General features: G+C 49.0%; 6 protein-coding genes across 6 annotated transcripts; 3 read left to right on the top strand and 3 right to left on the bottom strand.

Moving 5' to 3' along the window:
• Positions 1–30: 30 nt before the first annotated feature.
• Positions 31–4,098, bottom strand: N7446_011145 (C2 domain protein; the record flags this gene model as incomplete). Its single annotated transcript, XM_058519887.1, has 6 exons — positions 3,601–4,098; positions 3,511–3,546; positions 3,083–3,460; positions 1,541–3,028; positions 482–1,484; positions 31–452 (listed from the first exon to the last, which is right to left on the bottom strand). The coding sequence occupies exons 1-6, from the start codon at positions 3,952–3,954 to the stop codon at positions 31–33; spliced, it is 3,681 nt and encodes a 1,226-aa protein (XP_058367411.1). The 5' UTR covers positions 3,955–4,098.
• Positions 4,099–5,765: 1,667 nt separating this feature from the next.
• On the top strand, positions 5,766–6,500 carry N7446_011144 (uncharacterized protein; the record flags this gene model as incomplete). Its single annotated transcript, XM_058519886.1, has 1 exon — positions 5,766–6,500. One exon carries the CDS (start codon positions 5,766–5,768, stop codon positions 6,498–6,500), a length of 735 nt encoding a protein of 244 aa, XP_058367410.1.
• Positions 6,501–7,182: 682 nt separating this feature from the next.
• N7446_011143 (FAD-dependent oxidoreductase) lies at positions 7,183–9,630 on the bottom strand (the record flags this gene model as incomplete). Its single annotated transcript, XM_058519885.1, has 4 exons — positions 7,183–8,476; positions 8,543–8,927; positions 9,002–9,273; positions 9,326–9,630. The coding sequence occupies 4 exons, from the start codon at positions 9,628–9,630 to the stop codon at positions 7,183–7,185; spliced, it is 2,256 nt and encodes a 751-aa protein (XP_058367409.1).
• A 982-nt stretch (positions 9,631–10,612) lies between these two features.
• On the top strand, positions 10,613–13,036 carry N7446_011142 (major facilitator superfamily domain-containing protein; the record flags this gene model as incomplete). Its single annotated transcript, XM_058519884.1, has 5 exons — positions 10,613–10,810; positions 10,865–11,079; positions 11,131–11,715; positions 11,773–12,357; positions 12,763–13,036. The coding sequence occupies 5 exons, from the start codon at positions 10,613–10,615 to the stop codon at positions 13,034–13,036; spliced, it is 1,857 nt and encodes a 618-aa protein (XP_058367408.1).
• Positions 13,037–13,984: 948 nt separating this feature from the next.
• On the bottom strand, positions 13,985–15,527 carry N7446_011141 (uncharacterized protein; the record flags this gene model as incomplete). The annotated part of the gene is made up of 2 exons (XM_058519883.1): positions 13,985–15,256; positions 15,321–15,527. 2 exons carry the CDS (start codon positions 15,525–15,527, stop codon positions 13,985–13,987), a joined length of 1,479 nt encoding a protein of 492 aa, XP_058367407.1.
• A 1,462-nt stretch (positions 15,528–16,989) lies between these two features.
• Positions 16,990–18,108, top strand: N7446_011140 (NAD/NADP octopine/nopaline dehydrogenase family protein; the record flags this gene model as incomplete). Its single annotated transcript, XM_058519882.1, has 1 exon — positions 16,990–18,108. The coding sequence occupies one exon, from the start codon at positions 16,990–16,992 to the stop codon at positions 18,106–18,108; it is 1,119 nt and encodes a 372-aa protein (XP_058367406.1).
• Positions 18,109–18,837: the final 729 nt, after the last annotated feature.

The raw sequence follows: 18,837 nt of genomic DNA, 5'->3' as shown, positions 1-18,837 counted from the left end.
AAACTCCAAACCCGAAACTTTCATACTTCGTTAAGTCTCCGTCTCGACATCCGGCTCGCGACCTGTGAGATCGCCAGCGCCGATCTTCTTCTTGATCTTCCGTAGCGCGAACTTGGCCTCATCTTTGGCGAATGCAGCATTCCGAGCGGGACGCCACTGCATCAAACCGCGCTGTTGCCGTTGCTCACTGCGCTTGTTCGCCTTGTTAATCTGGCTGCTACTCCCCTGCGACGACGAGGCCCCAGCATTGCCATTGCCACTGGCGCTACCACTGAGGACCGAAGGCCCCTGAGACAAAGAGGACTCCTCACTTTCCGAGTCAGAGGTGTCATTGTCAGATCCAGGAGAGGCGTGATCGTGTTCCTCAATGTTTGGCTCGGAAGAAGCCTGTCCCTTCAATGGTGGTGGGGTGACAGGATCGTGGGGAGGGAGTCGAGTCCAGGCTCGGCGGCCTTGCGTCCGACGGAATCGGTGTATGCACGTGGGTCGTGTCCAAATGCACCACTCCAGTCTGAACCATCTTTAGAGATCCACTTCCGACGTTCGGCAGGGGAAGCTTGTTTCAATACGTCGCGTCCGTCGATTAAAGACTGTTCGTGTTTGGCCTGGACTTCGGCGGGAACTTCGACTTCGACGCTGCGAGATCGGACACCCTGTGCCATGCACGCCTCCCAAGTCTCAAATGTCTCGCGTGAGTCATTGTCGACCACGAAACGCTCATGGGATTCATCGATTCCTGGTGAGAACTTGCATCGGAACTGCAGACGCCCCACTTCGGTCAAGTCTTCGAGTCCTGGCACTTGCTTAGCACGCCAGTTCTGTTCAGTAACATAGTTTTGAGTGAGACGGGCGCCCATCTTGGTCGTCCAGATGGGAATATCGATGTCGGTTTCTTCGTTATCGACGAGATGCTGGAGCCACAGGACGGCGTACGCCACGGAGCCGCGCTTGCCCTGGGAATGGAATTCAAATACGACAGGGGAACGGTAACGGTGCTTGACTGGCATACGGAGGGAGTCACGGAATTGCTCGTCAGAGGTATCAAAAACTGCATCGCTTCCTGTCAAATGGCATTTGTGCCATTTGATCTTCCCCGTGCTGCCCCCGGTTCGCAGCTTGATCTTCGTGTGCCGACCATAGTCCTTGGCAGTTATTTTCTGTCCAGCGAACTCAAAGGTTCCAACATCCCAGCCCAGCATGTTGGGTGGGAGCTTAGTCTCAACGTGGCGGAAGAGGACAGAAATGCGGATACGTCCGAATCCGATACCTCCATCCAAAGGGTACCAACGGGTGACCTGGGAGCTGGTTTGGAGGACGTCGGAAATTTTGATCGGAACGACACCCAAGATAGGATCGTGTTCACGGTAGCGCTGATCCCGGACTGTCACAGTCACCACAGCAGAGCGCCAGTCACGAACGAACCGCTCAGTTCCAGCGTTGAAGATTGGTTTGGAACTTACAGCCTTGGCACGAGTGCGATAGACCTAGAACAACGGTTAGTATGTCAAGTTTTGAGCGGTGAGTATCCCTGAGTTCATACCAGCTGGTCATTGAGCAAAACCTTGCAGTAGCTGGTGGGCAGGTCATCACCCTGCTCTTCTGTGTTCTCACCATATGGCTTCGCCGGCTCATACTCCTTGCCCTTGCGGTTACCATCACTACCCTTGATATTGGCAATTTGGAGGTTCACGATTTGATGCACAACAATGTGTACAATACCGCTAGGCCAAATAGGATCAGGTGGTGTATGCATAACTGCGTCCTCTTCTTCGTTGTTGATAGCACCCTTCTCGTCCTCGAACTTGGGATCACCCTTGAGGTTCTCGGGCAGATCCTTCTTCTTGCCATCGGTTCGGAGCTCGGGGCGAAGCTTAGGCTTTCCAAAATATCCGACCTCCCAATGCAGCTGACCCGGCATCTCACTGCCCTCGTCCATGCCCTGGAGCTTTGATACCTGGGGGTACATGCGGCCGGGATGCTGAATCATCTCCCGAATTGGAAGCTCAACTTTTCCAACGATGTCATCCGCAGTGTTGCGGTCCGAGTCCCAGAGCTCGACGCTCAGGTTTTCGTTGGCCTTGATCAATTCAGGTGTCACGAGGAGAGCAGCAGTCTCTTCCCATATGGGATTGAGGTCGTCCGTAATTACACGAGTACAGTACATGGGCTTGCCGTACTTCGAGAAGGAGAGGTTGATGTATGGATCACTGCCTCCACCTTCACTTCCACGGGTATCCTGCTTGCTTAAGCCGACAGCTCGGTGAATGCGAATCCACATCACACCAAGAGCCAGAGTATCCTTGTGGATGTCATCGCCCGAGAGCATCATACCAAGGTCCATGGTCATCGACTTGGGGGCTGCGAACATGGCACATGCAGTGCTAATGGCGGAATTGACAAAGTTCGAGATAAGGGGAAGATTGAGAACATTGACTCCCCTTCGCACCATAGGCATGCAACCGGCCCTAACATGGGGAACCCCAACCAATGTGAAAGTCACATCTTTCATGAAGGGGGCTTCGGGCATCATTTGGAAGCGCATTCGAACGGTTCCCACCATCTCAATGAGCTCCACAAATACTGGGAATGGGACACCAAACAATCCTCGGACACCTAGGTAGAATACCAGTTGCATGTGCATGTTGCGTGCCTTGGATGAGGTGCTCTGAGAGGTTGGCTTTGCATGATAGGCGAAGGAGGCCTCCATGTTGTAATAACTGCCTCCTTCCTCTGCGGCAGCGGCCTCCTGTGGATCTTTATTCCTCTTGTTCTCTTCATGGATATTATCCTTCAAGCCTTGAACGTGCTCATCGGGAAGAGCTCGCATGCTCAGGATGCGGAGTGGGTTGTTGCCCTGGTCGATTTCTGCAATTCGAACATTCTCGACAATTTTGGGCGCAGACACTTGCATAATATCTTCAATGGTGTCGGCCACAGGTGACAACATTTCTGGATTGACGAGCCCCCATACAACGCCGAGGAAACTATTCATCCACTCTACGGACTCGGGAAGCAGGTTGGCAGTAGCCTAATTGGCTGTCAGTTAATGACTCACGAAATGGACACATGAAAGAGAACTCACCATCTCACCACGGAGCTGCTCACTACTCCACTCCATATCTCGACCACTCCGGATAACTTCCTGCATCCATAGCCATACACCGCTCGTGATGCAAACTGCCATGGGAATCAGGCCCCAAAGTGACCCTCCAAACGTCCGACCCAAAATAATGATAGCAACGGGAATTCCAATACAGAGTGCAGTCGCGCGTTTTTCAATATTGTCAAACATAGGCTTGTATGAGACAGTTGGCGTAGGGTGGAACAGAACGTTCGTCTTCTCTCCTCGAATGGGAACATCGGAGGTGGTGCCTTCAGCAATTGGATCGGGAGGAGCCGTAATATCTTGACTTTCTTTATACTCTCCGAGCTCTTGGTCGGGACGGGTTTGGACTCCATTCTGTGGTTGTCAGTTTGACTGCCAACATTCATCATACTGTGGTGACGTACCGTATCCTTTCCAATATTGGCATTCGGCACCGTCAACTGTAAATTCATTAGCATAGAATACACAGAGCTACCAAGAGTCCCTCTGCATACCGTAGGGTTTTTGACAGTCTCCATAGATGTCTCATCTTGATCCTCCACACCGATATCTTTGCCCGTAGTCGGATCCGTCACGGTGCGCACTTTGGCCTGGGAGACCTCACGGGCTTTGTGAGCGACAACGTCTCCATCTTTCGCCTCAGGCTGTTCACCCGAGTCTTCTGCTCCCTTTTTGCGGGCAGCTTCTTCTTTCTTGATCCGATTCTCTCCGTCAATTCTGCGATCCCGCTCCTTCTTCTCAGCGTCGATATGTTCCATGAAGTTATGAATGGTGGGGATAGGGTTGGCGCCACTCCAATGGTCTCCAACTCTCCGGCTCTGAGGAGCCTTGGATTCCTCCCCTGCCATGGTGGGCGAACCTTCTGGGATGTGGACTTCGGCAGCTTGATCGTAGCTCGAGGCAGGGTGTATACGTGAATATTGGAGATGAGATGCCTTCAAACAAGCCCCAGGAGCTAGAGAAATTGATTAAAATAATTTGTAGACTGTAGATGTATAACAGGACATAAAATGGATGATGTGGCCCAGAAGCTCTCCCCAGGCTACGTCATCGGTCCAACCCTGGAAATGGTATGACGATAGTAACAGCTCTACCGCCCATCTATTTGCAACCTGAGTTGAACGGCCAACTTTCTTTCTCCACAATTGATTGACCTGACCAGGATTTGCTGTCTTCTTTGTTAAATGAGGTGGAATCTAGTCTTGGCGTTGCAAGAGCCCAATCCAGATGTGTTTTAACTGCGGTACAGGACTACTAGGCTACTCTTTTCCACCATATAACATGAACAGCAGAAGACAAAGGTTATACAATTTGAAGCCAAGAGAACTACGTTCTTCTCGGTTAGGGTGCAAAAAGTATCAATCGTCAATCGGATGTGATAGCGCACATCCTAAAATGATGTCATAGGGGTTCGTGATAATCAATGACTTCAACGGTCCTCCGCCAAGACTTCCCTTGCCAACTATAGGGGTATATCTTGAAACTTTTTTGATTCCTTTTAGAGACTCAACCTGTGCGTTAAGTCGTACAGCAACTTACTTGTGTGTCGAATGAATGTCCATCTTCATGTCGATCGATGTGGACCTAGCTAGGAATAAGATCTCGTGGTCGCAGATCATTTGACCGACAAATAAACTATGCCGTATGCTTTGACCTGATAGTTGGCTGTATAACAGGGTGACTTGATTTCGTAAAAAGTCTAGTAATGCAAGATGGCACCGGCCTTGACCATCATAAATCGCGAGTATGTGGCCTGACCACCAAGTCACCAACAGTCATAACAATAAAGTTAGTCACAATTCCTTCCAGATCCCTCCGAGTATACTGCTCCATCGATTGAAATAGACTGGAGTGTTTAAAGGGCCGCTCAAGGATCATTGGTTTCAAACAAACATACAAACAAAGCTTCTCTGATATCTGAAGTCGGTCGCTTGTCAATAACAACGCTCTTACTCAAACTACACACTCCTTGGCACTTTGGTGGACAACCGATCAATAGTGGTCGACTTGTCGCTTTTAAATCAATGCTTTATATGCCCCATTTGTATCTCTGATTTGCACAGATACTGTACTTAGACAGTTATTAATTGCAATATATATCTACGTCAAGCTATGATTAAGACACCAAATATTTCCAAATTTCAAAACCTAATATCTGCGATCATAAAGATATGCTTGCCACAGAAACCGCGAAAACCAATGTATATTGACTCTTGCTGGTCAATACCTTTTGATGCTTTCTCTCAGGGTGTACATGTACACCGCCAATATATGCGACCAATTAGACTTTAGAATCTGTGGTTGACAGATGTCTAATCGGTGAGATTGTGGGGATCGAGGTCGTAGCGTGCTGAGATTTACACTACAAGGCTAGCCTCTGACTCAGTAAATGTACTAACCACATTGGGTGCCCGCGAGCTTTAGAGTCAAGCCAATGTCTGCCTTGAGCATAGCGCACGTATAGCTACGGGGTGGAATAGCTCGGGATCCCAATACGGGTTGGGCATCATAACAACCTTCTGTTTGAGTCACTGCAAGCCACAATGAAGAGGAAGCATATATTGAGACAGTCCGTAATGTGTAAATAATTGCAGCGTGCGATATTTCCTACTATACTGCTGAATACAGTATGACTACAGTTAATCAGTCTCCCTTCACAATGAGTGGCACTGATGATACTCTACCTCCATATCAAGCCAATGATCCACTGGCATATGAGACAGTAGCAACCCCAAAAACAAATTCGACCTTTTATCATATCCATCGTCCACTAAGCGACTATCAAGTGTACTCCGAGAACCAGCAGCTCGCATTTTATGTTGAAGTTTACACGAGGAACATCACGAAACCAGACCTCATCATATACAAGGGCACCAGAACGCCTGGACGACAAATCGCGCAATGCAGATATGGGGAGAAGGCAAGCTCTATTCAGTGTGACACCGGATTTTTCAAGGCATCACACAAGTCCAACCAGTCGCATGGGAAGATGTTTGTTGGGTGGTGGTCCAAATCCACCCGTGATGCCCCCAGTGACGTGCAATATCGCTTCGCGGCAATGATCGAACCGCCTCCAGGGGTGAATGGGGTGCAATCATCCACAACGAAAATACCGCACTCATTTAAGTGGATAAAAGCCTCAAGTCTTACATTGTTGGACGAAGAGACGGGCAACGTCGTTGCTCTTGTTCATGAGAATGTGTCGAATTCAACTGCTTGTGGTACACTGGAAATGGTCGTTTCATATGGCGATGAGTTCGATCTCATAGCTTTGAGCAGCTTCATTGCAATTTTTGAGAAGCAGAGGAGACATAGAAGCTCTCATATGGAAGTCCCAGAAGCAAAGGCGTGTGGTAAACTTCGAGGGCTCATAGATGGTTGGAGAAAGGATTGACGGTGTATTAACGTGACAATTGTTGGTATATGTGATTTGTTGAGATTGGCATTGGCGATCAAAAAGGAAGGATACAAGGAAAGACTGTGGGATACATGTATAATACGGGTATAACAGTCGAGAAAGAATATAAGCGTCGAATTGCTACAATTAAAGTAATGATTGCGGTCTATGATACGGAAGAGGGTGCTCCCTCGCGGCCTCGCGCCCCGTAAAAGTGCACCGCCGATGCTGCCGATATATCACCTACTGCCCCCCTACCTAAGGGGCAGAAGTCTGTCCCCTTAGATAAGAGTTGCGATACTTTCTCTTAAGCGATCGCTTCTGTTTGCGTTCAATGTCTAGGAGAGAGACTAACGATCTACTTTATTTGTCTTAGTAATAATAGACTGCCAGAAGGCGAACGCCTAAAAATATATAAGAACCCTAGGTCCCTTAGCCGACATTTCTCGGGCGGGCGTTAATCATTGACTTTCACCGCTCTACCTTGAAATGTCGGCCAGTTCCAAAGCGACCACAAGCAAAGCGACAGTTGTTGCGAACAGAGTCAGAAGATGCAATGCGTTTACATGTCCTATGAGAGAAGCAATCACATACTGTTTGTGTTTTAATAGCGATTGCAAAATGTCAGATGCCTAAGCAACCCAGTTTCTGTTCGTGGGTCTGCATATATTCCAAATATCTACAATTTCACGTCTCTCTCGTCCCCTGAATCGGGTGTTGATCGCCCTAGTGCCATCATTTGTTCCCTCCATGCCCAGCCTAACGCAACGGTACTTGCAGGGCCGACTGTCACGCATGTAGCACCAAGTACTACAAGTACCTTAAACCAATGCACACTCAACTTCTTCGCTTTGTACAAATCCCAGAATTGTAGAGCCTCCCAGTATAGGGCAGATGTGAGTGTGATCATTTGCTCAGTGTGGATTGCCCTTAGTGTGGGAGAAAATTCGCTCACAGGTGGCGACTGTAGGACGGTATAGAGACCTGTGATGGCTGAAATACCTCCCGTGAATATGTAAGCATAGCGGAGATAGGGGAGATCCTTGTTGGGCTGCTCAATGCGATCCCGTCCACTGGTCTGCCCCACGGCTTTCTTAAAAATATGACGGAGGACGGTGACCCAGAACGGGAACAGTTGCCAGGTGGTTCGGGCGAAAGGGCGATTTCTTTCCACTGAGAGGAGGACCCCAACCGTGGGTGCGATATAGCCCAGAAAGAGGGCCGGAATAATCACTTTAGCATCTTCGGTAGGCACCATGCGCTGGTCTAGAGCAAGATACTTCTCCTGAGGAGTCTGGATATGGTGGATGAAGTAGTATAAGGGAGCTATCACGCCAATCCCGGCGCCTTGAGATAAGAAACCGCCGATAACCGGTCCGAGGGTCATCAGAGTCCAAGCATTTCCACGCCGTAGGCTCTCGATAACCCAGATGAGTTGCGTAGTACTCAGATCAGCCAAAAAGCTAACCAAATGTTGTTGGTTGATCGGTCCTGAGCCAGAAAATATGTTGGGTATTGCATTCAGGTTTGCAGACCAAGCGTAGAGTGCGAGCCCCACTAAGGGAATTGCACACACACTTCGCCATAGCTTGCTCTCCCTATGGCCCAATCCGACCTGGGGATCAAAGGGCATCGTAGCAGTAAATGACCTAGCTGGCAAAGGGAGACTCTCAAACCTCGTCGCGCCAACCATAGCATAACAATTCGCATCAGCCAGGGCATCGCCAAGTCGACACAGGACGTGTCGCGCAAGAAACCTGTCCTTCGGAGTAGCTAGGGCTTCCAGCCGCGTATGATGGCCAGCCATTTGAACCATTTGATTTGCTCGGAAGCGACGCGAGGACTCATAGGTTGTTAGAACGCGCCTAATCGCCTCTAGCGGAGGTGGAGCACCGCCGTACAGCCGCTTCAATTCACCTAGGCCATTTGCCAAAGCTGTGGCACTTTCGATTGCATTATTTCCCCCTTGTCCCCTATGCAGGTTCTCACGGATTAGCTCCAGGTGCACATTAGGCCTAACGTTGGCGTTCCGAACTTACGAATGTGGAGTCATCTTGTGGATCGAATCCCCGATACAGGCCAGCCGATCAATGGTCCAGTGCTCATGCTGTGCCTCTTCCAGGGCAAGCAACCCGTACGATACTCGTCTGTCCCAATAGTCCCGAAAAACTGTGCTGGCGACAAGGGTGCGATCCAAGTAGGTGTTGACAAATTCGGTTACGTCTTCTTCACAGAAGCGTGGGATATCCGGTGCATGGTAGACCTGCTGCATCTTCTCAAAGATGAACCAATAACAACGTCCCTGTTTTCCCACCACAATGAGGGAGGACCAATCGTTGTTATATACACGATGGCCATCACCAGGGACGAGCGTCGGTAGTGGTGACGAAATGCCAAATAGGCACCGGTAGGTTGCAGTGACAGCTGTAAATGAAGCCATAGTTAGAAGCGTCACGGGAGTATATAATCTAGCGGACAGCATGAAGTAGATTGTTCACCTGTCCTGTCTTGGCCGATACGGCGTGAGAGCCCTTGTTCATCAAAGCGACGCCACATCTCATTTCGGATCATGCTATTGATACCGTCAGCGCCCACTATCACATGTCCGTGAAACTGTGAGCCGTCCTTGCAATGAACTACCGCTCCTTCTTCGGAATGTTCCACGGATACGATCCGTTTGTTGACGAGTACCCTGGATGGATCCGGTAAGCGTTCAGAGAGGACCTGGAGGACCACTTGTCGATCCAGGAATGCTGTGGGGTACCCCAAACTTAAGGAATATGATTAGCCACTATTCGCTAGGAGAAACACATCACACCTACCGTTTCTGTTGCAGTTCTGGTAGGTCTCCTTTGAGAAGCAGCCTGCCATTGTCTACCCAGACGCTGCCTCGAATCGTCGGCTCAACGAAACTGGCAATCGAATCCCAGAGTCCCAGCTGATCCAGAATACGGATACCATTCGGTAGCAGGCCGATTGATGCGCCAACCTGAGGCGCAATATCCTTATATGCCTCGAGAACAAGATAGTCGATTCCTGTGCGTTCCAAACAATGTGCCAGTGTCAGGCCTGCGACTGAGCCTCCCACAATGACCACCCGGAAATTCTTCTCAGCCTGCTCCGACATCCTTCTTGTAAGATAGGAGAAATTATGAGTACAGGAGCCGTGATTACCAGATAAAATTGCATGGGAGAGAGTTGTTGATTGACAAGAGGAGTTTGCACTTTGAAGGCATATTTGTACCACGTCTCTTAAGATATCTCTCCATAACCGTTATTAGTCCCCGTAGGGTATTCTCCGAGGCCGAGAAGGTGAAATGCCCGAGCAAAGGCTTATCCCCGCAAAAACTCCGAGGGTCTTTAGAAAGTTTCAGGAAACTTGACCCGCATAATTAAACTTAAATTCAAGAACATAATAGCATGCACAAAGGGCGATTGAATTTCCTTGGAGAAAAGTGCGGCTACTAGTGCCGAGGATAACTGTTGTGGCTCTGTTCTGTTGTTTGGAGGAATAATGGAAGAATAATGAATATTCAGTGCCCTACGTCCATGAATATCAAGAGACCTGGTATTTAGCCACCTGGAGCAAAAGATACATGATCCCCCATACAGCCGGAGGCCGAATCAGTCTAACAAGCAGCAATCTGTAACCTGTACTCTGCAGCAATGTTTCTTCTGATTTAAGTTTAATCCACTAGGCTAATGAAGGCTAGAGGCTTTCATTTGAGCCAATAATCAGAGTAGATCAAATGCGTAAGAGGCATAGCGTCCCTCGCTATTCTCTGCAGACTCAAGAATCGAAAGAAAAACTGTCCAACTGATTAAGCCTTCCACTGTAAATGGCAGTGATAGGGCCCCACCAAAGTAGAGACCCTCGTCAAACTGTGCTCACATGTGGAGAATGACTTTGACAGGCCCCACCAAAGTAGGCTAACCCGAGATCTCCGTTTTCATGGGGTAGCGATCTCTCCTGGTCAGAGCTTTGACCTCGTCCCCACATGGGCCGTATTCCATGGGGTAGATGGTACTAGTACTTATACTCCCCGGGCCCTGTTTGATATCTCCAGTGAGTGGTTTTCTTTACGTAGACCGTTCAATTGTCAGAAGACATGGCTACAATAGCCACCCTCCCGATGCCTAATTCTCTTCCCAGCTTGGATGAAAAACCTGAGTACGCCCATGATGAGCAGGGGCGTACTGTGATGGTAAAGCCAATTCCGGACGCGGTCAAGTCGGAAGCAGGCATCCTGGTCGACACTGAAGGCTTTCAGGGCGAGAGTTCGCTCAAACTCGCGCCTGACGGACATGTATGGCAATGCCACCGATATTATTCACGTGCCACTCAGGACTGACTTAGACAGACTGTGCTTCTACCTCAGCCAACCGATGACCCCAATGACCCCCTCAACTGGTCGTGGGCCAAGAAACACTGTATTCTGATTACTATAGCCTGGGGTGCCCTGTGTGCCGACTTCACTTCTGCAATGGGTCCTTCTGTTATCTTCCCCCAAGCAATCGAATGGCAAATCTCTCCCGACACAGCCAACCGTGCTAATAGTATGAATGTCTTATTTGGGTGCGTTTCCCTATTTTCTCAGAGCTCACAGAATTACTGATGATGCTCCAGCGGCATTGGTGGACTCATCTGGGTGCCAATGAGTTCCTGTTTGGGACGAGCGCCTGTTCTTTTCTGGACCACCATAGCTGGGTTCGGGTTCAGTATTGGCGCTGCAGTGTCGCCAACATATGAGTGCTACTTCGCTATGCGAGTGCTTACAGCGCTCTTCCTCACGGCTGGTCAGACCATGGTCATTGCGTTCATCAAGGATCTGTTTTTCTTTCACGAACGCGCCCGCAAAATCGGCCTCTGGGCTGCACTCTACATCGCATCTCCTTACCTCGGGCCGTGTTTGGGAAATTTTATTATTTCGCAGACGGGGCACTGGCCAGACGTTTACTGGCTCTGCTTGGGTGTTGTCGGTTTGCAAGTCGTGTTGGTTGCACTCTTCGTGGACGAGACATGGTACAACCGTCAGAAGGATAGTCATGAGCACCCATGCAGGCCAGCAGGTGTGGCTGGTCGCTTTTCACGACTTCTTGGAGTGTGGCAGCTGCAGCATCACAAGGCCTATTTTCCAAAGACACTTACAGCCATTAAGAGATTCGTCCTTGCTATCACAAGACCGGTGGTCTTTCTAACGTGCCTGAACTAGTCAGATTCTCTTCCGTTACGACTCAATTAGCCTTTGGGAGCTGACGTTTGAACTAGCCTTATGATCTTCGCGTGGGCTATTGGAATCAACATTTCTACTAGCATTCTATTCGCGCAACCGCAAAGTATCGGGGGCTACGGCTATTCGAACAAGGGCCTGGGTTTCCTTTACTTCACACCTATCGGAGGCGTTGTCATCGGCGAGGTTTTCGGCCATTTCTTCAATGATTATTTGGCGCGCCGATACGTCCATAAGCATCGAGGCGTTTTTGAGCCTGAACAACGTCTTTGGATGGCTTATATATCGATTGGACTCATGGCCCCGGCGCTTATTCTTGTTGGCGAGGCTCTGAGATACCACTTGAATGTTGCCGCTATCGTTTTCGGTTGGGGAACATTCGTCGTGGGCTGTATGACGATGTCAGTTGCTGTGCAGGCATACTTGCTCGACTCCTACCCAAGCATGCCGGCTGAGCTGGGAGGCTGGCTCAACTTCGCGCGCACATTTGGTGGCTTCGGTGTTGGATATTTCCAATCACCCTGGGCAGCCAAGGTTGGTGTGGATGTAAGTTTCGGCACACAGGCCGCGATCGTGGTCTGCGCGGCTATCCCAATTATGATTGCTCATCGCTTTGGACATCGGTTGAGACGGAAATTCACAGAGATCCAATGAATGCTATCGTTGTTTGATACTGAAATGTAAAGTGGAGGCGACAGTAATGCCGAAGGTCAATATAAAAACTTTTACTGAAGCTATTTAGCTGGGTTCTTTTACGTAGTTGTCGAAGTGTGTGAAAGCGGCAGAAAGATATGGGATAATGGAATCCCGGTGGAGGATCAAGTGCTGCGGCACAGTGTGGAGTTCACATCTCCGAGATGGCTCTACAACGATCCCCTAGCCGATACTGCAATCGACCTCTGAGATTGATGAGGATTTTGACAAAGCTCGGGCACCATCGAACGACGAGAGCGGATTGAAAGCCGATGGAAGCGGTTAGTGACAGGGGCAGAGCGCTACCCTGTTGATCCGTACTAACACCGGCATAGATATTGTTTCGGCAAGACAAAACTGGAGCCCAATGTGCCAAAATGGCGGGATCCCGAGAAGGCCCTTCACCAGGCGTCGAACAATGACCAGAACCGGTTCTCGGGCTGGTCCCTCGAGCTTAAGCGAGGAAAAGAGGGTCGACGCCTGAAAGGCGTCCACAAGTCTAGCCCGTTGAACACCGACTGGAAGAACCTTCGCGGTTACTACCAAAAGCTGACCGAGACGAAAATCAACGATGAAGATGGCTTAGAAGTGCGAGGGTTAGTAGCGTGAATCATTACTCTTTCGATCGATTGAACCGTCTTGCCTAACCATCTGATTTATAGGGTACGAAATACTTGATTGTAGAGCATGGGCTAGATACGCAACCGAAAATGAAGACGCCTGTTTATATATACGACGCGCTCGTCTCTACACCGTGACCACTCGGAAGAGCAGCCGGAAGCAAAAAAGCGGGCAAAGGAACAACCCGCCCGCGTCAAGCCTTCGCTGCGTCGGTGAAGAGAGTGAAAATTTGATAATAGTGTAGTATCGGATGACAGAATCAGATATGAGTAATAGGTTTAATTGAGATTATTGGTGTGTAACATCGAATGTGTTCTAGTATGACAATAAAAGTTTCATGAAACTAGGAGACACAACGAAGGAACCCAGACTTTTGCACAACAAGACGTAGGCCAGAGATACCACCAATACGCGGCGAGGACGAGCCAGAAGGATGTGGATGCCACCCACTGACTGGGATAATATAATTGAACGAGTAGCGGAACCTCTACGTAACTGGACAGCAGATGTAGAAGACCAGGGAGAAGTCGGGCATGGGGAAGAAGGAGGGGATGACCACCAGAATCGAGAGTAGCTGCAGGGGAGCATGGTTTCTTGAAGGCAATTGTATGTAAGGCCCTGTAACCAGAATATTGATCAAACACAATGAATGGTCCGCACGATGTGCGCGTTGTTGATGATCTCTTCTGATGTATACTGGTGTAGAATAGAAAAGGGAGAAATGCTCATGTTCGATACGCGTACTAGGACCGGCCGAGTCTACTTGATTCAAGGCCCATAATACAGATGGTCTAGGGAGACCCATCTTCCTTTCAAGCTAGTTGGATCGGTATTGTGAGAGCCATTCACAAGTTCGTCAGCTGCCAAGTCTCTCTTCTATTTCTATTTGTCTATCCGGTTATCTATGGTGGTATCTATTCATTTCAGTAACATTTCTTAGTGCTCCGACCTCAACCCAGAGTCTTTTTCTTGACGCCACATTCCACACAGCAACAAGAGGAAAGGTATAGTACCCAACAGAATGAATGCAACAAGGGTAAATGCCCAGCCACGACCCATTGCATTCAACATTGGATCAATAGCAGCAGACGCGCCAGCCGAGAAGAAAGACCGTACCATGTTGTTGGCAGCGGTCGCAGCGGCAGGGTTTGACGTGTGCAAATCGACCAAAAGGGTCGAAGTAGAAATAAAGCCACCTGTCTGTCCAACACCGACAAAGAAAAGAAGAACTTCGGGTGCTGGTAGGGGTTCACCGTATTTGAGTACCCACCCAAAGGCCAGCACGGTCACACTTCCCAAGACAACAAGTGGGATAGTGACCATACTTCGAGCCTTCTCAACTGGAATTTTATCATCCGTTGTCTGTCCGGAGGTAGAGTCCGCGGCCCTTTTCAAGCCCATGCGACGATAGTTCCAGTCGAGTAGTCTGCCGGTCACAACGGAGGCCACGATGGATCCAGTGCCCAGCGTGATATAACAAAGACCAATCTCAAGTTCGTCCAGGCCATACTGCGCGGTGTAGATCTCAGTGATAGATGAGAGCACTGTCATGTTTCCGCCCATGATAACCCCTGTGACCAACAGGATAATGATAGAGTTGACGTGGCAGACAAGTTTAAGAGGTTTCAGTGGATTGGGGAATCGGAGCCTGTGCTCGATCTTCTTTGGCGAGTCACTGCTATCCGGCTGCTCATCAATGGCCTTGGACGAGGCAGCCTTCTTGTCTGAGCTCCGGCGATAGAAATATTGAATGAAAGGTTGATTCCATGGCTGTGCTGGAATGGAGCCATCGTCAACAACATTTCTTGCTGTCTCAGGGAGGAACAGCAGAAGAGGCAGCAAAAAGACACCAGATGCGATGGTCAGAAACCAGAATATAGATCGCCAGCCCAGGTATTGGGATAGGAGACCACCTATAATGGGTCCAATGGCTGGTCCCATAAAATTCCCTGCCATGACGAAGCCCATCATCGATCCTCGTTCTTGTTTGGTGCTGATATCGGCAACGGTAGCCGCAGACAGCGCAACACTACTGCTGATTCCAGAGCTTTGCAAGCATCGTAAAACGATAAGAGCGGCATAGCTGTCTTGTAAAGCGAGGCCGATGTTTGAGGCGATGTAAATAATGAAGCAAATGATATACGCGGGTCGACGACCTGTTCTGTCTGCAAAGTCACCAATAAACATGGGAGCAATCCCTTGGAAAATCTGTAGAACAACGAGCTGTTAGCTTTCATTTCTCGATCGTAAAGGGTCCATGGTGCCTACATACCATGTAACTTGTGACAGTCAGGTTGATCAAGGAGGCAGACACATTCAAATCCTCGGCTAGTGTATTCAGGACCGGGAAGTAAATCTGTGCCGACAGGGAGGAAAAGAGGCCAGCTCCGGCCGCTGTAGAGACAATGTATCTCTTCTTTCCTGTGCTAAAAGAGCTGTACGGCCGGGGAACCTCTGAAAGGGTGGTGTCTGAATTCATTGTCAATCGAATGGGTTGCGAATTGGCAGACAGATCAAAAAAGAGTAAATCGGACAATTCCTATGGCAATTAGGTTCACTGGGCCCCTTTTTCATGTTCCCTTCGTTTCTCATGAACAATCCATCGGAGCAAAAAGAGAAGACCAGAAGGGGATAGGAAAAGGCTGACGTATGATTCTGCATAACGGTTCCACCAAAATAGTTGGAAAGATTTTGATGATGTGCTTTTCGCAGTCTCGACAGAATGATCGGCAAGTGCTCAAAAATTATCCAGAGAGGTGAAAATCATTACCCTCAGAAAGACGAATACCCGCGGGAAAAACCGTCTCGGGCGCCGTCTTTCGGCTTGGGGACGGGCTTACGGAGACTTCGGGATCTCATGGAATTCGGTGGGTTGATGTTAACCCCTACAACTTAGGGATCTGCAGGGCCGTTGGAGGACCCTGAAGACTCGTGGGTAGGAGGGTCTGATATTAGTGGTTTGATCTACCCGCCTCATTGCTTGTTCCTCTGTGGTGCAAATATTCTGGCGCCAAGTTTATATAATGACTATCAGATCGATTGATAATTTTACACCGTTCGGTCCACTCTTCCCCTGCACTAAATCAGATGAGCTGATTACAGCTAGACCCCTGCCATGCACTAGGATCAGCCTTAACGCACGTCGTACACTGTATATACTCCGTATACTCCGTATGAAGAACACATGAAGAATCCACCGGAGCAAACAAAACAATGCTTGCACGAAAGTCAAATTATGCATCCTTGATCGTTCATTAAGTCGTTCGTTATGTGCTTCATCATATGTCTAGACTCATTTTCTCGGTGATCTGCGATTCAATTGTGTAATGAATTCCCAGTATATAGCCCAATAAGTCTCCTGAACCGACAATATTTCAACACAACTTCAACATGCTGGGAACGATCCACACTCAACCACTGCACGGAGGAACAATTGCAACAGTGTACCAGATCACGCCATGATGATCCTAGACTCATCTATTGCCATAGGCCCGCGACAGTTGACACGTGAAGTATACCCAGGGTTCTCGCCAAGAGGATTGGCATGACGCAAACCCAAGAGAGCTTCGTTGTGGCGATCGTTACTATGTTCGAGGTATAGAGGACATGATTCGGAAAGAGACTACGGGTGCGAATCTTGCCTTCAATGCCCAACAATACTATATGGAGCTCACGTTGGTATAGATCCATTGACCCTCGGCAAGCAATATTTAAACCGGCGTATCTCCTCCGATCTATCCAGCAAGACAAAAACGTCCAATATCTTCCTCACGACATATTTTATCTTCCTCCTCCCTCACCAAAAACGAAATAAAACACAAGTCTCATAGCATACATCATGGCCTCAAACTCTCGATACCGTCTCATCGGTCGCTGTCATCGGCGCAGGCCCTTGTGGGTGTGCCTTTTCTGCGGACCTGGCGAGCCGTGGAAAGTCAGTCATGTTGTATGGTCACCCCGATCACCGTGGCGGAACCACGATGATCGAGAACAATGATGGCTGGTTGAATTCAAGCGGAGCGGTCACTGGAAGGTTCCAGATTAAGACCACCAGCGACATGTACCTGGCCATCCGTCACTCTCAGTTCATTGTGACCACAGTGCCATCGTATGGACAAGATACCATCTTGCAGCTCCTGAGCCAGTTTGACCTGCGCAACCACACTCTCATTATCAACGTCGGCAACTTCTTCTACCTCTCCGCTCGCCAAAAGGTCAATGCCCATGCCATCCTCGAAACCGATATCTCCCCTTATGCCACCCGCATTACAGGGGACACAGTATTTGTCAAGGGGGTCAAGAAAAGCCTGGCCATCTGGGCCGAGCCACCCACCACACAGGTCGAGCGCCTTGATGCTGATGCCGAACTTGGTCTCCGACGCCAGGTCGAGTCGATCTTCTCGCAGAAGCTTGTGTGGTGTCAGAACCTACTCGAAGTGGGCTTGAACAACATCAACCCAGTCGTGCACTGCCCAGCGGCGCTCATGAACGCGGGCTGGATCGAGGCCACCAAGGGCGATTTCTACTTCTACGCCCAGGGAATGTCACCATCAGTCTCTCGTGTGACAGAAAAAGTGGACAAGGAACGTCTTGCGATTGCTCACGCTTACGGTCTTGACCTTGTCCCCATCACGACCTACATGAACCACAACTACAGCAACGACCGCGAATACAGCGACTACCATGATTTCGCCGCGTGCTCAGTGATCCACAACAAGACCAAGAGCTCTCCAACTACCCTGAAACACCGCTATCTGCTGGAGGATATTCTTTACGGAATGGTCCCCTGGTATGAGCTCGGTCTGAAGTGTGGTTTGACTTCGCCGACCATCCGGGCACTCATCGAGATGGCTTCTGTTGTGAGTGGATTTGACTACTTTGAACACGGAAGGACCCTGAAGGCTGCTGGGCTTGGCGATACCACTAAGGAGCAAGTGCTTATGGCCCTGGGAGGACCTTTGGACAAGACTACCAGTGCGATCCCTCCTCCCTCAGACTCACCCGTGGACAACAATTTCCACTTGCATGCTCCACTGCAAACAGCTCAAGTGGCTGGGTAAGTTCAGCTACGACACTACTTTTAGATACATCCCTGCTAGATTATTTGTGTGATTTACCTATACCTAAAATTTCTTTCACTTCTATTTCTCCTTCACTTGCGTGTCTCATTCTCGGCCTTTTTTCTTCGTAGATCCCTCAACCTCCTAGTGTGGAGAATTTTATGTAATTCAAGTAACATATAATTTTTGGTAATACTTGATTGTGGTGAAATGGGTTCTGAGTGTTTTCGCGCAAGAATACCACCACCTCACAAAGCGGAACTACCAAAGGCCTCAAGCACCATAGTTGCCGTCGTCTTTTTTATTTTTTCCTTTCTGTTTATTTCTATAACTTATACATTGGTAATCTCTTCGAGTAGGTACATGCATTGTTCCTATCCCTATATATCTCATTCAAAGCGGGCCGTCTTTCAGATTAGTATTTTTCCCCCAGTCTTTTCCCTTTCTTTCCAACTTCGTAATGTTAATTCTCATATAAATATATTCGCCTATCATCCCATATCTCCTCGTGCTGCAAAAAGCGTGTCTTGATCAACATTTTATCGCCTCTAGGAAGCCATCCAGAAGCTTTCTCGCCGCAGGAGCCACGATGTCCCGAAACATAAAGAATGCCTTACACGTCATAATTATTATTAACATCTTTCTTTTCATAACCAAGACACTGTTAATATTATCAACTGGGCCTTTACGTTCAGAGATTCACTTGACTGATCTGGTTGTTCGGGAAGG

This window comes from Penicillium canescens (genome assembly GCF_028828765.1).
Source record: "Penicillium canescens strain IBT 15451 chromosome Unknown utg000008l_segment0_segment0, whole genome shotgun sequence".
NCBI classification, from domain to species: domain Eukaryota; kingdom Fungi; phylum Ascomycota; class Eurotiomycetes; order Eurotiales; family Aspergillaceae; genus Penicillium; species Penicillium canescens.
The sequence above is the reverse complement of the archived record's forward strand: the minus strand, read 5'-3'. Positions and strand labels throughout refer to the sequence as shown.